The 19,234-nt window shown below is 32.1% G+C and overlaps 2 protein-coding genes across 2 annotated transcripts; both read left to right on the top strand.

Moving 5' to 3' along the window:
* Positions 1-1,720: 1,720 nt before the first annotated feature.
* LOC120070267 (transcription factor TGA1-like) lies at positions 1,721-9,804 on the top strand. The gene is given in 10 exon segments (XM_039022163.1): positions 1,721-2,025; positions 3,539-3,663; positions 4,652-4,726; positions 6,424-6,483; positions 6,582-6,659; positions 6,788-6,851; positions 7,943-8,214; positions 8,714-8,941; positions 9,352-9,364; positions 9,367-9,804. Coding segments are annotated over 10 exon segments (1,107 nt in total). The 5' UTR covers positions 1,721-1,949; the 3' UTR covers positions 9,483-9,804.
* Positions 9,805-11,941: 2,137 nt separating this feature from the next.
* LOC120078340 (transcription termination factor MTERF5, chloroplastic-like) lies at positions 11,942-13,105 on the top strand. The gene has a single exon (XM_039032591.1). It carries the CDS (start codon positions 11,942-11,944, stop codon positions 13,103-13,105), a length of 1,164 nt encoding a protein of 387 aa, XP_038888519.1.
* Positions 13,106-19,234: the final 6,129 nt, after the last annotated feature.

The following is a 19,234-nucleotide window of genomic DNA, read 5'->3' as shown; positions in this document are numbered from 1 at the left end:
ACCATTTCCATCCTTACTCGTTCTTTCGCGTGAAGAACCACTTCAATTATTCTAGATAACAATTCATCTACCAAAATATATAGTCCAATTGATATAGTACTTATATTTTTAACTTTAAAATTAGATCTTTGATTCTCCAATCTCACATGTTACCAAGAAAAAAAATATATAATTCATTTAAAAGCTACAATTATGAAAAAAAAATGATTAGAATATTTGGTAAATAGTTTTGAAATCTCTAAAAGAAATTTAGAGAAACCATATAATTAATAGCATTTCGTGTAACATGTTTTATATATTTTTTTAAAAGACTACTTCCAAAAGTTGTATTAAAAACTATATTGACCAAACTTGTTTTTTAGTTAGGACTCATTTGTGGAATATTATTTTAAATATAAGATATGATAAGAAGAATTTATTAGATTTCTATTCTTTAAAAAGAAGTAGAAATTAAAAAGGGTGTCCAAATAAAAATAATTTAACAAACTTTATACAATAATTTAGGAAACACTTGGATGTCTCTTCAGAAAAACACTATGGCAACCATGGAAGTGGGAGATGCTATTTGAGAAATTGGTTGGCCCCAATCACCACATAGATATTCCCCACATTCTTCTATAATTTTGTAAAAAAAAAAATAAAATAAATAAATAAAATAAATAAATAAATAAATAACCAACAAAAAAATAAAATAAAATTGGGGTCTCTAGAAACCAAGCATGTTGTCTCTCTTGGGATGATGAGCTATACTACAAATGGTAAACAAATTTGTTTTTATATATACTTGAAAATTGGAATAGTTTCATGACAATTAATTAAAAAAAAAAGAATTAAATCATGTTTTGTTAATTACTAAGTCATTGTCTTATTTTAAGCATGATTGTTAACAACTTGCTTAAAGGTTAAAGAGCAAATTACAAAAAAATATCCTTAAAATATGATAGTAGTCATAGTTACATCTTTAAATCTCTACAATGTTAAAATTAGACCTTCAAACTTACAAAAATTGTAAAAATTAGATCCTTAAATGATAAAAATTGAACCCCTTATTCTACAATTATGTAAGTTTGACGGCTCAATTTTTACGATTGTAACTTTCAGGGTATAATTACAACCACCACTATATTTTATGGCTATTTTTCTTTGAGAACTTAATTTTTTTAAAAAAAATATATAATACAAAGTCATCATCCAATTCCAAGAAAGTTTACATAGGTCATCAAAGAAATAATAAGCTCCCTTTTAACTACCACAACAAAACGACACAAAATTCTAAAAGAGAAGTAGGGATCCAAGTAGAATTTCCATTCTATTGGTTTATTTAATTTGAAAGTTTGAAATAACCAAACAAATCTATATTATCAATCAGATAAGGATAAGATTTTTTTTTTTTTAATATTCATATAATTATTTTTTCCCTAATCAGAGACATGATTATAGCAGAAAATGTTGATATCATCATCAAGTACTATATTAGTAATATAAAATAATAATAATAATAATCACACGATTTTAATATATGATAAGAAAGAAAGATAGGTAACTTTAATCAATATATATATATATATATATGACATCACAAAATTAAAACTAAAACTAATAATGTGCAAAGAGAAACTAAGCTTCAAAAAACCACAGCCATGAAAATCCAATCATATTAAACCTTGACCCATTTCAAAACTAAGCCCACATCCCGTATAAAAATAATAAATATTCATTTAAGAGAGAGAAAAGACAAAAAAACCAAAAGGAGAGAGAAAAACAAAAGAAGGGTACAAAAATATAATTGAAAAAAAAAACAGCGAGAAAAGGAAGACAAAAAGGGCAGGGAAAAAAAAAAAGAAAAGAGGGCAGTTAATTAAGATGGTGGGAACAAGAAATAGAAGCTAATTTGATCCAAAGAAGAAAGCAACTGACTTTGAAGGCCCTTTTTTTTCCTCTCTTGGGGGATGTTTATGTTTGAGCTCACTAATTATCCAAAATACACTGCTTTTCCAATCCAAATTTCTTCTTCTTCTATTCCAGGTTTGTTCTTCTACCTCTTCTCTTCCATTTTCTCCATTTATATTGATCTACGCTCTCTCCAGTATTTCGATTTTCACGATTGTTATGAGTGAATTTGGACCAACGGTGCATCTCTTCACTCTCGATTCGGCTTTTGATTGGTTTTCAATCCAATTTGTTGATCCGGCGGTGTTCGGATTTTAGTTTTTTTATTTTGTTATTGATGTTTTAACTGTTGAGTTATGCTCGGATTTTTGTTCGAATGATTTTGTTACATGGTTTTGAAGTTTCTGGGAAAATATTGTCTTCTTCTTGGAAGAGTTGCTGGGGAACTTTTTCTTCCCATTTGTCAAGAATATTTGGGATTTTTTTTAAGTAAATAAATAAAATGGAAAAAAAATATATTGGTGCCAGCTTATTTGCATTATTTTTTATTGGTTTATTTTATTGCACTTCGCTTTCGAATTAATCTTAATTATATCTCTTTTGTTTTTATTGTAATTAATTTCATTATATTATATGATTAATTTGTCCCCTTTCTTTCTATCTTCAAATTTTGAAATTTAAATTAAATTTCAACTGTTCTCGAGTTTTGTTTCGATGAAATTAAAAATTATCTCGATTTTGATTTGATTATATGCTTATGGGTGGTTTGATAATTATTTCAATTCCTTTTAATTTTCTTTTAATAAAATGGTCAATTTTTGGCTAATCATTTTAGTTGTTTTATTATTAATTTTAATTATTTAATACAAGTGAAGTATGAAAATTTTAATCTATATATTGAAAAATGAAGTATATTTCGATTATCACTGATTATATCTCATTTTAGCATTTTTAGTTGTTTTATTAAAAATGAAAATATATATATATATATATATATATATATCACAAGCCAAAGAGTTTAAAAAAAAGAAGAAAAATCCAATTTATCATCTTTGTGCACCATTACAATGCAATGATTGAAATTTGAATTTTCACTGAAATTTAACTAAAAGCAACAAATTTTTTGAAAATTGCTTTGTTTAATTTTCAAAACTTAAAAAGACTTGATTTTTGAAAACATTGGTAAAATGTAAATAACAAAATAAAGAAAATTTTTAGACATAGAAATGATGTTTATAAGTCTAATTCCAAAATACTACAAACCAAGAATTCAATAGAACTGTAATAAATCATTAAAAATTAATAAATAATGAGTCTTTTAAGAAACTAAGTAAAATTAGAATTGATTTTCATTTGATTATTGCTTTCATAATTTGCTAATTAGATTTCAATTCCATCATTTTTATTCTTTCATAATAAATTGATATCTTCACTGCTATGTTTCACTTTGTAATATAAAATTAAAATGGGTTTGTTTAAGAATATAATATGATATAGATCAACAAGATTAATAGATGTTGAGTATATTATTGTTATTAAAATTGTTAATAATAGTATTATGGTTTTTTTTTTTAAAATTTTTTTTAATTTAGAAGTGTTAGGTGTGAAGATAGCATGAACTCATCATCCACTAAATTTTACAATCCAGGAAGGATGGGATTGTATGAACCTATCCACCATATTGGAATGTGGGGAGAAACTTTTAGAACCAATGCCAATTTAGATCCACCATCCTCCTTTATTATTGAAGCTGATACCAAGCTAGAAAATCAGGTGATTCTCTTTCATAACATTTTCATTTTCTGTCTTTTAAATAAAAACATATTCTATATCTTTTTTTTTTTTTTTAAGATTTGACAAAATAAAATTTAAAAATTAGACCCATAATCCAAACTTACTATTTTTGCAAAAATGGCAGAAAACAAATTCAATCCATAAAATGTCAAAAAAGTATAAATATACCTGATACACACTTGACACACACGATACATTTGATACGGTTGATACGCTTAATACTGTTGATACACTCGATATACTTCATATACTAAAAAGTACCATAGCTACAAGATAGTAAAAATGTGTGACACATTTTAAATATCCCATTCTTAAATTGCCACCCACTATAATTTTTTTATTAATTCCTTTAATAAACAACCTTCATTAAAAGATCACCTATATATTAATATAAGTTATTATTTTTTTTCTTTTTATATGAGTGGCAATATTTTGTTTTTTAAGGAAAAAATTACTAATGTATTGAACATTTTGAAAAATTATATGTGTGTTTAATTGACGTACGAATGTGTTAGCGATGAAATCTGTGGTTACAATCCCCTACCTTCTAGTGTTAAAAAGAAAAAAAAAAAAAATCATTTATAGTTTTTTTTTTTTGTTGTGTTTTAAACATTAATCTTTTTATATTTACTTTTTTTTTTTCAAAGAGATTCGAGTTGAAATTTTTAATTTTCAAATCTAAAGTTAAAAAAATAGTTAAAATTAGATCATTTGTTAGTTCATAAGCTTTATTTTATTTATAATATAAAAGTACACATAAAATTTCTATCATGCATTCTTTTTTTTATTTTTATTTTTTTAATTTGACAATAGTATTAGAAAAAATTCGAAGATTTGACCTTTTGATATGATATATGTGTAAATTTTAATGAGCTCATTAAGATTAAATTTATTTATTATGTTTTTTTTAATCTATAAAAGAATTATCTTAAATATAACTAATTTTTGTTATCTTAAACTTTTTTAGTCCGATGATGCTTCTCTCGGCTCACTTGGAGATCCACATGTATTTGATCAAGATGATACCAAACGCATTGATAAGGTACGATCAAACATTTTATTATATATAACATTTAAGATAAATTTAACTATTTAAGAGTAAAAATCTTTTAGTCAATTAAGACATAACTAAGTAGTAAAGATATTGGCAATCTTTTACTTAGGCCGAGGATATGAATTTCACTCTACGATTTTTAACATAAATAAATAAAATCTATCCTTAATGTGGAACGTATTAACTACTTTATAAAATTTAAATACAAAACATGTAATTTATCATTTATTTTTATCAATAATATATGGATATTAGAATTCATTTCTAACATTTTAGTCATCTAAATATTTATCACACGATAATTTAGAGATAGTTTAAATAATTAATTATCAATATCACACATAATTAAGTATCAATATCACACTTTATGAGTCATATATATTCAAAACTTTTCCCTTATCATGTAAAACATTTTCTCATTTTAAAAAATTAACGTGAATTTAAATACTTACCATGTAAATATCTATGTACTCAATGAATAAAACCCGTATCTATATCAAATTCTTAACATATTATTTCTAAAATTTAACAACAAAAATAAATAATTTTTTTATTATTATTAAGTAGCAAAAGGTGTAGGCAGAAAAAATAAAATAAACATGGTTGTTGTTGGATAAGCATAAGGTTTTTTTAAAATTCTATTTATAAACACTATTGGTCTGCTATCTACTTTTTACTAATATTTTTTAGAAGTCTAGCAAAATTTTGAAAATTAGAAAAAAAAATAGTTTTCAAATTTTTTATTCTAACATTAGAACTTGACTTCGAATTCAATATTTCTGTATCACAAAAGTGAAAATCATAACTTAAAATTGGGAAGAAACAAATATAACTTAAAAAAAATAGAAAACAAAGGTTCCATTTTTCCAACGGTGTCTATAGGCTAAGAATATTATAGATAACTTTTTCTCAATAGACACTAACGGTATATATAGATAACTTTTTGGTTTTTCTCGGTTTCTTTGCTTCATTATCTTCTTTCTATTAATATTATCACAAACCAAGTCAAATTTTGAAAACTAAAAAATAAAATAGTTTTTAAAAACATGTTTTTGTTTTTAAATTTTAATTAAGAATTCAACTTTTTTTTCCCTTAGAAAACATAAAAACCACGGTAAGGAATTGAAAGAAAACAAATAAAATTTTCAAAAACCAAAAATTAAAAATCAAATAGTTACCAAATGGGGCATAAACAGAAAATTAAGGCTTCGTTTGGTAACCATTTCGTTTTTATTTTTGGTTTTTGAAAATGAAGCTTATTTTCTTACCTTTTCTTATAATGGTTTGCATTTTTGTTAAGTACAAGAGTTAAATTCTTAGACAAATTTCAAAAATGAAAATAAATTTTTAAAAACTATTTTTTTTTTCGTTTTCAAATTTTGATTTGATTTTTGAAAACATGAGTAAAAGGTAAACAACAAAGGGAGAAATCTAAAGATGGTAACCGCGTTTTTATAGGCTTAAAGTAAAAATAAAAAATGAAAGGACTACCTGGAGGTTTAAAAATCAACTAGTCACCGCCTAAATTTGAAATTGTTACCAAAATAAATAATTAAAATAAAATGTAATTAAAAAAAAGTATTTGGGACATTTCAATACCGAACAACTGATAAGTAATTTCTTATTGTTTTTTTTCCCCTCCATCAAGAACAACATGAACAATTATACTGAAAACTCAATTGCAGATTCAAAGACGCCTGGCACAAAATCGGGAAGCAGCTCGCAAAAGTCGCTTGCGGAAAAAGGTAGGAACCAAAATTCTACCATTCAATTTCAAAGTTTCAATTGCAATCACAAAACAGTGTTAATAGACTACTAATTCAAACCCCTTTTGCAATTGTAGGCTTATATTAAGCAATTGGAAACAAGCCGCTTAAAACTCATTCAATTGGAGCAAGAGCTTGAAAAGGCAAGACAACAAGTATGAACAATAATTCCTTCTAATTGATTCATTTTGTTTAGCCCTTCATTCAACTTTTTACGGAAAATTATGTATGGGTTTCGTTTCTTTTCCTCTAATTTAATGTCCCGCCCTGTCTTTTTCTTCAGGGTCTCTTGGCTGGATCCCGATTTGATAATAACCAGTTGGGTTTATCAGGAACCACAAATTCAGGTTGGTTTTCTGGTGGCCAATCGTTCTTTGTTTCTACCCTTTTTTTTTAAAAAAAAAAATCTATGATGCTTCAATGTCTTGTCAATAGTATAGTTCTTGTATGGCTTGATTTTTGGTCTGGTAACTGAAAGATGGGAAATGAAAGCTCTAAGATGTGAAATTAATACGAGAGGTTCAATTTAGGGGAAGTGATTAGTGCCTAAAATTTTTGCAGGTCAAGTGTTTGTCGAATTGTCAACATGAATAAAAAGTCCAAAGTCTTAACCCAACATGTGGGTCATCGTAAACTGTAAAGGTTAGGATATGTTTGAACGTTTTTGAGTCCTAGACGTAAAGATTATCCAACATATCGATGTATGGTAAAGGCAGTTTCTCCCATTGGATGTGGTTGCATGTTTCATCACTGCTTTAACAAAAGGCATTTTGTTTCTTCTTTGCTTTATACTTTTTATATTTTTATATCAAGATTGACTGGTCTTCCTTACCACTTTCAATAATTTTCCTTGAGGATGACCTATTTTAAGTGGCATCACATCTCGTTCAACATAGATTTTCTCGTAGACGTATGGTATGATAAAAAAGATTTGCGGCCTGAAATGGGATGTGTCCTCCAAAGTACTGAGTTCAAGTCTTGGAAACTTAGAGTTTGTTTGAAATGACTTTCTAAATACTTAAATATTTTCTTTTTTTTTTACTTAAAAACATTTTTGAACACTTTAAAAGTCATTTCAAAAAGGTTGTTAATGAATTAAAATCCTTGTCTATCTCCCAATGCCCTTGAGGGTTGAAATGGTGGAGTTGTAAGCTTTAATGCAAGGAGCAAGATCCCAATACCCCAGTTATGGAAACAAAAACAAAACAAAAATGCTGGTGAAGTTGTAAGGAAGAGAACACTTAATGAATTTGACTATTCCAAAACAACTCTTTTTGTCTACTTGTATACCTCTGCAAATTCATTTCCGAAGCCTCATTGACTAAAGTTATGACCTATTCACCTTAATTTGTTACTAACTTTCTTCATTTTACTTGCAATCTACCTTAATCTTTAGCGTTCTTATCTTCTGAACATATCCTCATTATTTGTTTTGTAGGCATCTCTGCATTTGAATCAGAGTATGAGCAATGGGTGGAGGAGCAGAACAGGCAGATTTGCGATCTGAGGACTGCTGTGCATGCCGATATTACTGATATCGAGCTTCGAATACTCGTAGAAAATGCAATGAGACACTACTTTAAATTTTTTCGCATGAAAGCTAAAGCTGCAAAAGCCGATGTCTCTTACATAATGTCAGGCATGTGGAAAACATCAGCCGAAAGACTTTTCTTATGGATAGGAGGATTTCGCCCTTCAGAACTTCTCAAGGTATGATCTTATCTAATGTGAGTAGCAAACCATAGTAGAGAGTTGACATCAAAGTAAGAGTCAATCTTCCAATCAGACAAGACTTTAGGTCGAGTTTAAATCACAAACATGGCTTAATTCACTATTGTATGTAGCTCCATGGACCACCCCCTTGAAAGAATGAAGATTAGAGCTTTAGATATACTCAACATTCTTGTTTATTTCATGTGTTGTAGTGAAATCTATGTTAGAGGCATAAATTTTAAGGTATTCTTTGGATGCTTCTCGACAATCATGGTCTCAAAAGTCCCACATTTTGACATTTTTATATTGTTGAAAATCAATTGATTTCTATGTATATATTAGGTCCACAATTTTCGACCACTCTTTGATGCTACAATATTTGAAGTCGGGAAATTCAGAAAGCCTTTCATTATTCAAGAATGAGAGTACTAAGTGAATTTATATGAGTTCATGAACACACTTAGTTTAATGACATTCACAAAGTTGTCATATGCAGGTTTTGATACCTCAACTGGAGACATTAACTGAACAACAAATTTCGGAAACTGGTAGCCTTAGGAAATCTTGTCTACAAGCAGAAGATGCTCTTAGACAAGGTATGGAAAAACTACAACAAAATCTATTTGATAGCGTAGTGGCTGGTCAGCTGGGAGAAGGAAGTCATCCTCTACAAATGACTGCTGCAATGGAGAGATTAGAAGCGCTCATTAGCTTTGTGAATCAGGTAACATATTTCTTGAACTCAAGATCATAAGTCAAATGAGATATGATGTGTTATTTTATTAACATTCTCCTTGGTCACTTAAACCTTTCACATCCTAAGTCCAAGCCATGTATGTTAGAGTGCGTTATCACCTCGATCGTTCATTCTCTAACCATTTAGAACATGATTCATGAGTTCAATGGGCCTGTAGCATCTAAATTATTATAAATTTTATTGATGTTCTTAGCAAGAATTATTTCAATATCTGAGAGGCATTATAGGGCTAAGATTTTCAAGGTTTAGCCGAAGCTTAGCTCATAACCCACTATTGGTACATCTAGAATTATGTTCGTCTTCTTGAGCATTTCATGTAACATCATGTATTTTTTTTTTTTTTTTTTTTTTGTTCTCTTTTTCTAATGCCCAAATAGGCTGACCATCTACGACAGAAACATTGCAACAGATGACAAAAATTCTAACGACTCGACAATCTGCTCAAGGCCTTCTTACTCTCGGGGAGTTTTTCCAACGACTCCGAGCATTGAGCTCGCTTTGGGACTAATCGTCCTTGTGAGCCTGCATAGTTCATTATCAAACATTTGTCAACCTCAAAGTTGCTTCATGATTATCCCAAGGATCTACAGGCGTTTTGGTAATGTATTGGTAAAAACATTTATGAAACAGGGATGCAAAGCTATACCATTTTGCAAGCGTCCTACACCTAAGTACTACACCGCCCGTTTGTTAAATATCGAGATTCTTATCGAGAGAAATTGCAAGTATGATTGATTTTTTGAAATCTGTTGTATTGCCAAGTTGTCTTCAATATAATCTATTTAATGTCAATATAATCAATCTTCAGGATGAACATTTTTGTGATGACATGCAATTTTTTTCCTGCTCAACTGATTGCAAGAATGACATTTATAAATGACTGTGAATGTAGTAGTTAATTTCTGTTAGTTGATTCAAATTAGAATCTATCAAGAAGAAAGTTGTTTTTTAACCTTTTCATTTAGAAGCAATGAAACAATAATTATATTCTAATTTACATTCCAAAATAAATGAATTGGAAATATACAATTCCCCTGCAAATATATTTCCTAATACTCTTCAAGGTGTAGCATGAGGATCACAAATATTCAACTTATGAAGAGGATACCAAAATTGTTGTTTCTCCCAAGGCCTTCGTAAAAATGTAGACAAGTTGTTCGTTAGAAGAAATATTGACATGTAGTAGTGGCGTTGTCCTGAATACCATCACAAATATAAATGACAGTCTACCTCTGTTTTTTTTTTTTTTTTAAAATTTTTTGCATTCATGAAAAACTAGATTTTGAGTAATATGTAATTGATTATCACAAAAAAAAAAAAAAAAAAAAAAAAAAAAACAAAACAAAACAAAACAAAAAAAAGAAAAGGCATGGGGATGATCCACCCCAAGACTCCCAAAAAACACTTTAAGCCACTTGAGTTCAGATGTAATGAAGTCATGGAGTGATACTTGGCCTCTGCTAATGAATGAGACATGATTTGTTGTTTCTTTGTTTTCCAAGAGATATGGGAACCATCAAGAAAGACAAACCAAATGGTGAGAGAGCTAAGGAGCAACTTGTTCAATTGGAATCACATTAGCCTAATAAAGAAATATCACAACTTGAGTGAAGAAGGATTCCTTGACCCAGACAACTTTTTTAATAATGAAATCGTACAAATTGCAACATCTCAATGTTCTTGTCATGATGTCTATTTAAATTGAGCCAAAATGTGCACCACATAAGCCAAGTCAGGTTGCATAAAAGAAAAAGTACATGAGACGTCCTTCTAAATGTCGATATCGTTTGGGATCTCTCACTAAAGTGTTAGTAGCTAGTGTTAAGAGATGATTTTTCTCAATTGGAAACCCTGCAATTCTCGCTCCCAAGAGCTCCATCCACAAGTAAGGTTTTCAATTCTAGCTTCTTAGTGAAGTGTAAATCAGAATGAGATGAAGGAGCGAGAATGAGAAGAGCAACCAAAAAGCGAGATGAAGAAGCGAGAGTGAGACTAAGGACCGAGAGGAAGAATTCAAACAGAGGAAAAAAATGAAGAAAAAATTGCAGTTGTGTCGCATGTGGAACAAAAGGAAGATGCGAGAAGCAAGAGGAAGGAGTGAGAAGAAGGAGCGAGAAGCGAAAGGAAGAAGCGTGACAAAAAGGAAGAACCGAGAGTCATGTTTCATTAGTTTTTTAAACCTTGGGCCAAAAGTCAGTTGGACTCTAAAAAGAGTCCATTCGTACAAATTTTCTCAAATCATAAAATGGAGCCATTTTCAATTATTGAATGCGGTTGTCTGAAACCCTAAAATTTTTATGTCTCTGAGTTCTTACATCTTGTTTGGTATTGAGATTTCAACGAAAATGATTTCAAATTCCTATTTGTATTTGGAATCAAATTGATTTGAATTAACTAAAATTAAATTTTCTTGTTTGGATATCCAAGGTAAATGAAAAAGAAAATATGATATTCTACATTTTTGTCCTTCTACTTTTGCGATAAATTGTATTAATAATTATAAGAAGTAATTTGAACTTACTACATTTTAAAATATGAAAATGAATTGAAAATCTTAATTTTGTTTGGAACTGAATGAAATTTAATAAAATATAAAATTAGCAAATGAAATAAAATGTATTGTTAGGATATTTAGAAGCAAGAAGTTAAAAGAAAAACTATTTTTGCAATTATACTGTTATAGTTATTTTTAATTTTAAATAAATAAAAAAAATAAAACAAACCCTAAACTGCAGTCTGCAGATTATATGTTTCGCCATCTCAAAGGTTTTCTTCAATCTTCACTCCCTCCGGCAGCCAATCTCACCGTCTCTCTCTTCATCTCCACCTGCCGTCATCGTTGTGCCGACACACTACCGTCATCCTTTTTCTCCTTCTCTTGTTTCACTCTGTACTGCAATCTCCTCATGCTCCAACCTCCCATCTCCAGGTCTATCATTGAGATCTAAGTTTAAACAAGGGGGGTTAATGTACGCTCTGAGACCATCATTCTCTGTTTCCTCTCGCCTTAATCCTCCTTCCTTCCTCCGAATTCATCCATTCCTGTATTATTTCTTCTCTTCTTCTTCTTCTTCTTCCCACACCCAATCCTCTGCTTCAAATGCAATCGTCGTCCAATACCTCATCGATACCTTCCAACTCTCCCCTGCCAGAGCGGCGTCGATTATGAGCTGCCGTAGAGGCCTTCAATCGACGGAAAAGCCTCAATCCGTTTACAAATATCTTTCAGACCTTGGATTCTCCGATGCCCACATTCGATCGGCGATTCGACTCGCGCCGCAGATCGCGTTTTCTAACATTGAGAAAACCCTGAAGCCAAAGATCGAGTTCTTCCAGAATCTTGGCTTGGTCGGCTCCGATTTGAGTAAGTTCATCTCAAGGCATTCTACGCTTTTGACTGTTAGTTTGGAGAAGAAATTGATGCCCAGTGTTGAGATTCTTAAGAATATTTTACCTAAGGATAATTGTAATGACGATCTCCTACTAGTTATCCGGCGATGGTCTGATAGGCTTATGAGAACCCCATGTAAAAGATTGTCTATAAATATTAATTACTTACAAAGTTGTGGGATTGTTGATTCTCAACTCCTTATGTTACTGAAGAGGCAATCTTCACTTTTCGGTAGGAGTGAATCTCGACTTAAAGATATTGTTTCTGTGGTTGTAGAAATTGGGTTTTCTACCAATACTAGAATGTTTGTTCATGGACTTCATGCTATCAGTAGTGTAAGTAAGGTGACCTTAAAGAAGAAAGTGGAGCTGATTTGTAGCTTCGGAATAACTGAGAAAGAATGCATGAGAATGTTTACTTCTGCTCCTGTTTTGATAAGGACTTCCATTGGTAAGCTTAAGCTTGGTCTAGAATTTTTCATGAATGAGGCCAAAGTCAGCAAATCAGATATTGTTGGTAGCCCTGCTTGTTTGATGCACGCAATGCAGGGGAGGGTGCTCCCTCGTTATAGAGTTCTACAGATTGTGAAGTCGAAGAGGCTAATGAAGAAGCACCCGAAATTTATCCTCACATTGGGGATGTCTGATGAGGATTTCTTGGATAGATTCGTGTGTAGGTTTCCTGATAATATGAAGGATTTGTTGGTGGCCTATAGAGGTAATTCTGTGAGTGCTAAGTAGTTAGCAACATCAAGACGGCGCTAGAAGTAGAGCTAATATTTGATCTAACAACCTGTTGCCGGGTCGCCTGGTTTGTCGATCTTGATGTGCTTTGTTCCAGCTTTGTGCACCTATTCTATTACAGGGCACTTCTTCAGATTGTTGTAAGTTTATTTGACAATGGAAAAACCAAAATCTTTCTAAGATTATGAAGCATGATCACTTTAGCTTGGGTAATGTGTTTGTATTTGACAAGTATCTAACTCTTACTTATTTGAAGACATAAAAGACATTTGATGGACATGCGTTTTAGGGATTCTCTATATGTAATAGAGTGATATTTTTTTTGGATGGCATGGTTGTGTGTTCATGTCGGATTGCCTCAACTACATTTTTTAACTATCTATTTTTTTTTTTTTTTTTTTTTGTGGAGATTTTTATAGTCTTAAAACTATTAGATTTGCTAGCTCGACTGCCATAGTGCTATCGAACTCTCCCACCCCACACTTTAATTACGATATCTTTACCAAAAAAGAAAAAAAAACTATTAAATTTGAATTTCAACATTTGGCTTGAGTTTTACTCTTGTGTACCAACCTTGATAACATTTAGCATCAGGATGTCTTTCACAGTTCAAGTAAAATTACTTAACATTGAGATGATTAACAACCAAATAATACCTGTGGAAATGGAGGGAAGTAGAGAACATATATGTGTTATTCTCTTACAATAATAAAAAATAAATAGGGAACAAGAAAGTTATGGATATTAATAGGAGGTTATTGGATGATTTTGTAACCTTATAAAGATTATGAACATCTATATAATTATAATATTTATAATATTCTCACTCAAATGTATATAATACATTATTCATATATTTTAACAATCTCATTATAAACCTTGTCTTCACATATTGTTGTTGGACGATCTCATGAATCACCAAGCCTTCAACATGATTTGACGTGGTTGTTACAGTCTATTTCATATATTGTCATAATATAAAACATCTTTCGTATGTATTAAATAAGCTATCTAACATCTAGTTTTATATAAGTTAGACATATAACTTGCACGTTCAGAGCCAATTAGACCAAAATTAGATTTGTTAGAATAAAATAAATTAGTATACATTGATCCTCAAAAATAAATATAATATATGTTTAGCTTCATCTCCAATATTCTTTTCTCACTGTATTTTTTTTTACAGAAAACAATATACAATTTATGTATTATATTAGTAAAGATACTTAAATGCACCTAACCTACTACACGAAATATTAGGTACATCAGGATCAATAAGCTATTCATTATCTTCTCAAATGTTGGATGATATCATTTATTCCCATCAAGGGAATGAATGATCTTTTTAATGGTCAATGGACATGTTATGTACATGTAGAATATTTTCTATATGTAAGTTAATTTATAAAATTTCACCTGCTAAATAATTCATGAGTAACGGAAGGAAAGTTTTATTTTATGAGATCTTTCATCTCAATTTATTTCTTAAGATATTCTATTGTATTTTTATAGGTCTTCAAGAGTCTTCTATAAAAGTATTAACAAATATGCTGTGATTTCTTTATAAAAATACATAGATAAGTAAGATTATCTTTTAGGAAATTTGAGCCGACGACTTAATATTTTGACCCATAATGCCAAATGACCCCATTTTAAAAAGAATTTTCAATTGACCATTTGCTTACGTCATCATGGTATGAGATTACAAAAATACCCTTCCAGCCTATATGATACTCGTGTGCTCAAACTCAACGGTCGTCCCATGCTCAAAATTCTCGTGCAAGTGTCGTTCAATCTCACTCTGCAAAACCATCGTCCATTTACTACTGTAATCGAAGTTCTTGGGTAAGTGAATTTAATTTTTGTCTTACTTGTTGTGTTGCGTCTATTTAGGTTGTTTTTGTTTGATCGGTCGTCACGTTCATAACTGGTTTCGGGGTTTAATCGATCGCATCTGTTTTTTATTTTGGGTTTCGTTGTGTTTTCGATATGTTCTGCATTGGTTGAAGACGAAGAAGATATAGTTAGAACCAGACAAGGTAATGAGCGAGTTTTGCGAGAGTGAGATGGGCCAGAATGAGACGGGCGAAAGCGAGATGGACTAGAGCGAGACAGAGAGAGCGGGATAAGCGAGAGCGAGACGGGCGAGAGCGAGATGAGCGAGATTGGCAAGAGCGAGACTTTAACACTATGTATTGTTAGTGATTTTTTAGTACAAACCTATTAACTGCTAAATTGAACGTTCTTACAATGCAGGAGTAATTTAAGATGTCAAAAGCTTTGAAAATACGTGAATTTGATAGGTTACCCGGGCAAGTAACCAGCCTAGCCCACGTTGCGAATGGAAATAAGATTGTAAAGGAGAAGCTTACCGGAAGGCAGTTAGAGATGTTCAAGAGAACATTTTTTGGGTGATTTGTAGATATTGAACTTGTATTCAACAACCCACTAATCCACTATATATTATTGAGGGAAGTGAAGAAGTCGGGAGCGGACTCGATTAGTTTCTTTGTTAGAGGAAAGGTCGTCACACTTTCGAAGGACAACTTTTTATTAATCACTGGTTTGTGGTGGTCTCCTACGCGAGTTGTACGGAGTGAGAAGTCCTCACAAGAACTTGCGACGAGGTACTTTGATAATCAGTCGACCTCAGACACATTCCACTTGAATTTACTGGAAGAAGAATACAAGAATGACATGTTGTTAAAATCACCTTAGTATATTACACAGAGGTTGCAATGATGGGTAAAAACAAATAAAAGAGTGTTGTCGATCGTATTCTATTTGACGATGTTGAAGACATAGATTATTACAACAATCTTGATTGGTGTATAATTATTTAGTAGAGGACACTCGACGGTCTGAATACTGCACTGAATGACAAGGTTAGTTTATTCAAGGAGAAGGTGAGGGGAAATAAAAATTATGTTGTGAGTACTCGCTCCGTGGATTTCCCTAAGCATTCCAGGTAGATGTTCCTCAACTTTATCTTTGGTTTAACATTAACATAGTTATAAATACGAGTTGTTTGGATTTAGGTGTGAACATACGAGATCCTATCATCGATAGCAGGAAACGTTGCCACTCGAAAGAGCAAGGTAGCTGTGCCTCGTATATTACGGTGGTCATGCTCCCACTCAGTGTAATTCCAAGTACTCGAGAGAGACATTTTTTAGTCTCAAAATGTAAGTGTAATCTAGCCACAGTATGTTTATTTGGTTGTTAAATGTACACTAACCATCTTACTGGGTTGGATCCTTAATGCAGCCAAAAGTCAAAGAGGGTCTTGTCATGTCCGATGCTGAAAAGAAGTTTTGGAACACCCCAATTGATAGACGGGCTGTAAGACAAGTACACTCTGACAACAAGAGTTCAAGGAGCTCTAGTAGTTCAGAGAGTGGCAGTAGTTCAGAGAATAGTTCAGAAGGTTCGGAAGGTGAACAATAGGGTAATTTAGAAGGTGGAGTGAGGGATGACGAATCTGATGGGGACAAAAACATCCACTAGTCTACGTACACCCCTAGCGAGGATATGTTTCATAATGTGCTGGTGGGTGACGTACGTCTTGAGCCTGGGGAGGAGTGTTTTGTCCCAGAGGAGGATCGTTTTGAGCCTAAGGTTTCGGGCCGCAAGGAGGGAGCCAATGTTGATCCTGATGTATATTCGTACTTGCATTGACAGCTCAATATCGAGCTTGAATGCCTATGTATCGAACCTGGAGACGGACATGAGAGATATCAAAGCACAATTGTCAACCATTGTCTCTATTACAGTCTATGAAGGGTTCCACGGTGTTTGAGGTGACAAGGCCCCCTACTCCACAGTAGGCCACGATGCCACCAAATCACCCATCCCGACTCTATCTCGGTCACCCACCCAACCTGTACCAAGGTCACCTACCCCACCTCCACCTAAGTCACTTAACCCACCTCTACCTTTCGATTCATCTGTACAACTTGATATCACGATCTCCTCTGACACCATACATCTCGATTCACAGGTATGATCATTATGTGATTCGAAAATTTCTTTCTTCATATTTTTTATTCGACATGTTCACCATTTTGTTATATTTCTATAGGTTATAGTCGAGAATCGAAAAACAACATGTAAGAGAAAGGCTGCTGATAAATACATACCTCCGGTCAAACCAAAAAAGAAAATAGCAAAAGAGAAAGAAATTAAGGTTCAACTTCCTTTGGATTGTCCAAATATTAAGTACCCTTTCCCTGGGGTACCTACGATACAGTTTAAAGCGACGATGCAGTACTCCTTGGAGAATGAGATTTCAGCTGCTGTATTCACCGAAATGATGAACTGGATTGCCGATAATAATACGTACAATGAGATTCGAGAAAATGCAGTTCGAACATTATCCAAGTCCTTTTTCCAGGAGTTGATTGAACTAAGTTCATGGGTTGAGTGTGACGTAAGTTTACGATCCTTATCCTTTTTACCAAATACATACAGTTTACTCCCCTCTCCTAACATATATCTTATTCTAGATTCAAACCCTAAATATCCTATTTCAGTTCATAAAAGATAAATTCTGTAGGCGACCAGACATGTGTATGGCCAGCTTCACCATCCTACCAACTGGAATAACGGTAACCATTTACTACACTTATGAATAGGAATACGTTGGTTGACTATTATGTGTTTTTAATGTTCATTTCGTTGTGTAGAGTCACTTGAATTCTCGAGATGGGGTTTTCAAACATATTAAGAACAAGTCAACTTTGCATTCTGCCGTAGTATTTGGGGAAGAGATGTTTCTGAACTATGTCATAGGTAAATTCGACGTCAAGTGGTCAGATGTGGACTTCATGTATACGGCAACAAACATCGATCAACATTGGATGTTGATTGCATTCGATCTAAATAGAGGCCAATTGTTCGTATTTGATTTACTACCTTCCATGACATCGAAAAAGAAGTTGGAGTCTTGCCTTGAACCGTTGGCTTACACCCTACTATCACTTTTTCACTACTGTGACTTCAAACGTTGGAAGCTGGACATAGAAATGTCTCGTTGGAAGATATCCCGACCTTCCTCTACAAACACACAACACAGGTCGCTAGATTGTGGAATATTTATTGTAAAATTCTTAGAACATTTAGTGACTGGTAGTACCCCATTTGTAATCACTCAGGAGAAGATGAGTGACTATAAGATGCAGTTGGCATGTCAATTGTGGACGAACACTCCATATTATTGAGGTACATGTATATTATATATTATTGATGATGTATATTATGTATATTATTGATGTAATTTTACTAATATGTTATTTAAATTGTTAGTGTAGAACTAACATGAATAGACAAACATTTGAGTAACATAAATAGAAAAACTTTAGGAAAGTTATGTAAGTGATAACGAGATTAACGAGAGCGAGATCCAGAGAGAGACATTTTCAGAAAGATTCATGAATAGCCAACAAGTTAATTAAACTTATAAAAGGGAGAGCGAGATTAGTGAGAGCGAGATAAGCGTGACATTTGAAGAAATTTGTTAATAGAAAAACTTTAGTAAAGTTATGTAAGTGATAGTGAGATTAGCGAGAGCGAGATATTTCCATAAAGATTCATGAATAGCCAACAAGTTAATTAAACTTATAAAAGGGAGAGCGAGATCAGTGAGAGCGAGATAAGCGAGACGTTTGAAGAGATTTGTGAATAGACAAACTTGTGTAAGTGATAACGAGATTAGCGAGAGTGAGATCCAAATAAAGCGAGATATTTCCAGAAATATTCATGAATAGCCAACAAGTTAATTAAACTTATAAAAGGGAGAGCGAGATAAGTGAGACATTTGAAGGGATTCGTGAATAGACAAACTGTAGTAAAGTTGTGTAAGTGATAGCGAGATTAGCAAGAGCGAGATCTAGAGAGAGCGAGATATTTTCAGAATGATTCATGAATAGACAACCACTTAACTAAACTTATAAAAGGGAGAGCGAGTTTAGCGAGAAATGCGAGAGTGAGATAAGCGAGACATTTGAATCGATCGACACATAGAAAACTACAAGTGGCACATAAAAAATTACAAGTGGCACATAGAAAATTATAGTTTTAAGGATTACAAGTGGCACATAGAAAATTACAATCGATCGACATTTGAAT

This window comes from Benincasa hispida, chromosome 1 (assembly GCF_009727055.1).
Source record: "Benincasa hispida cultivar B227 chromosome 1, ASM972705v1, whole genome shotgun sequence".
Lineage (NCBI taxonomy): Eukaryota > Viridiplantae > Streptophyta > Magnoliopsida > Cucurbitales > Cucurbitaceae > Benincasa > Benincasa hispida.
The sequence above is the reverse complement of the archived record's forward strand: the minus strand, read 5'-3'. Positions and strand labels throughout refer to the sequence as shown.

Bases quoted from the DNA above. Each gene is read 5' to 3' on its own strand.
- LOC120078340 (XM_039032591.1), top strand. From the start codon at position 11,942: ATGTACGCTCTGAGACCATCATTCTCTGTTTCCTCTCGCCTTAATCCT.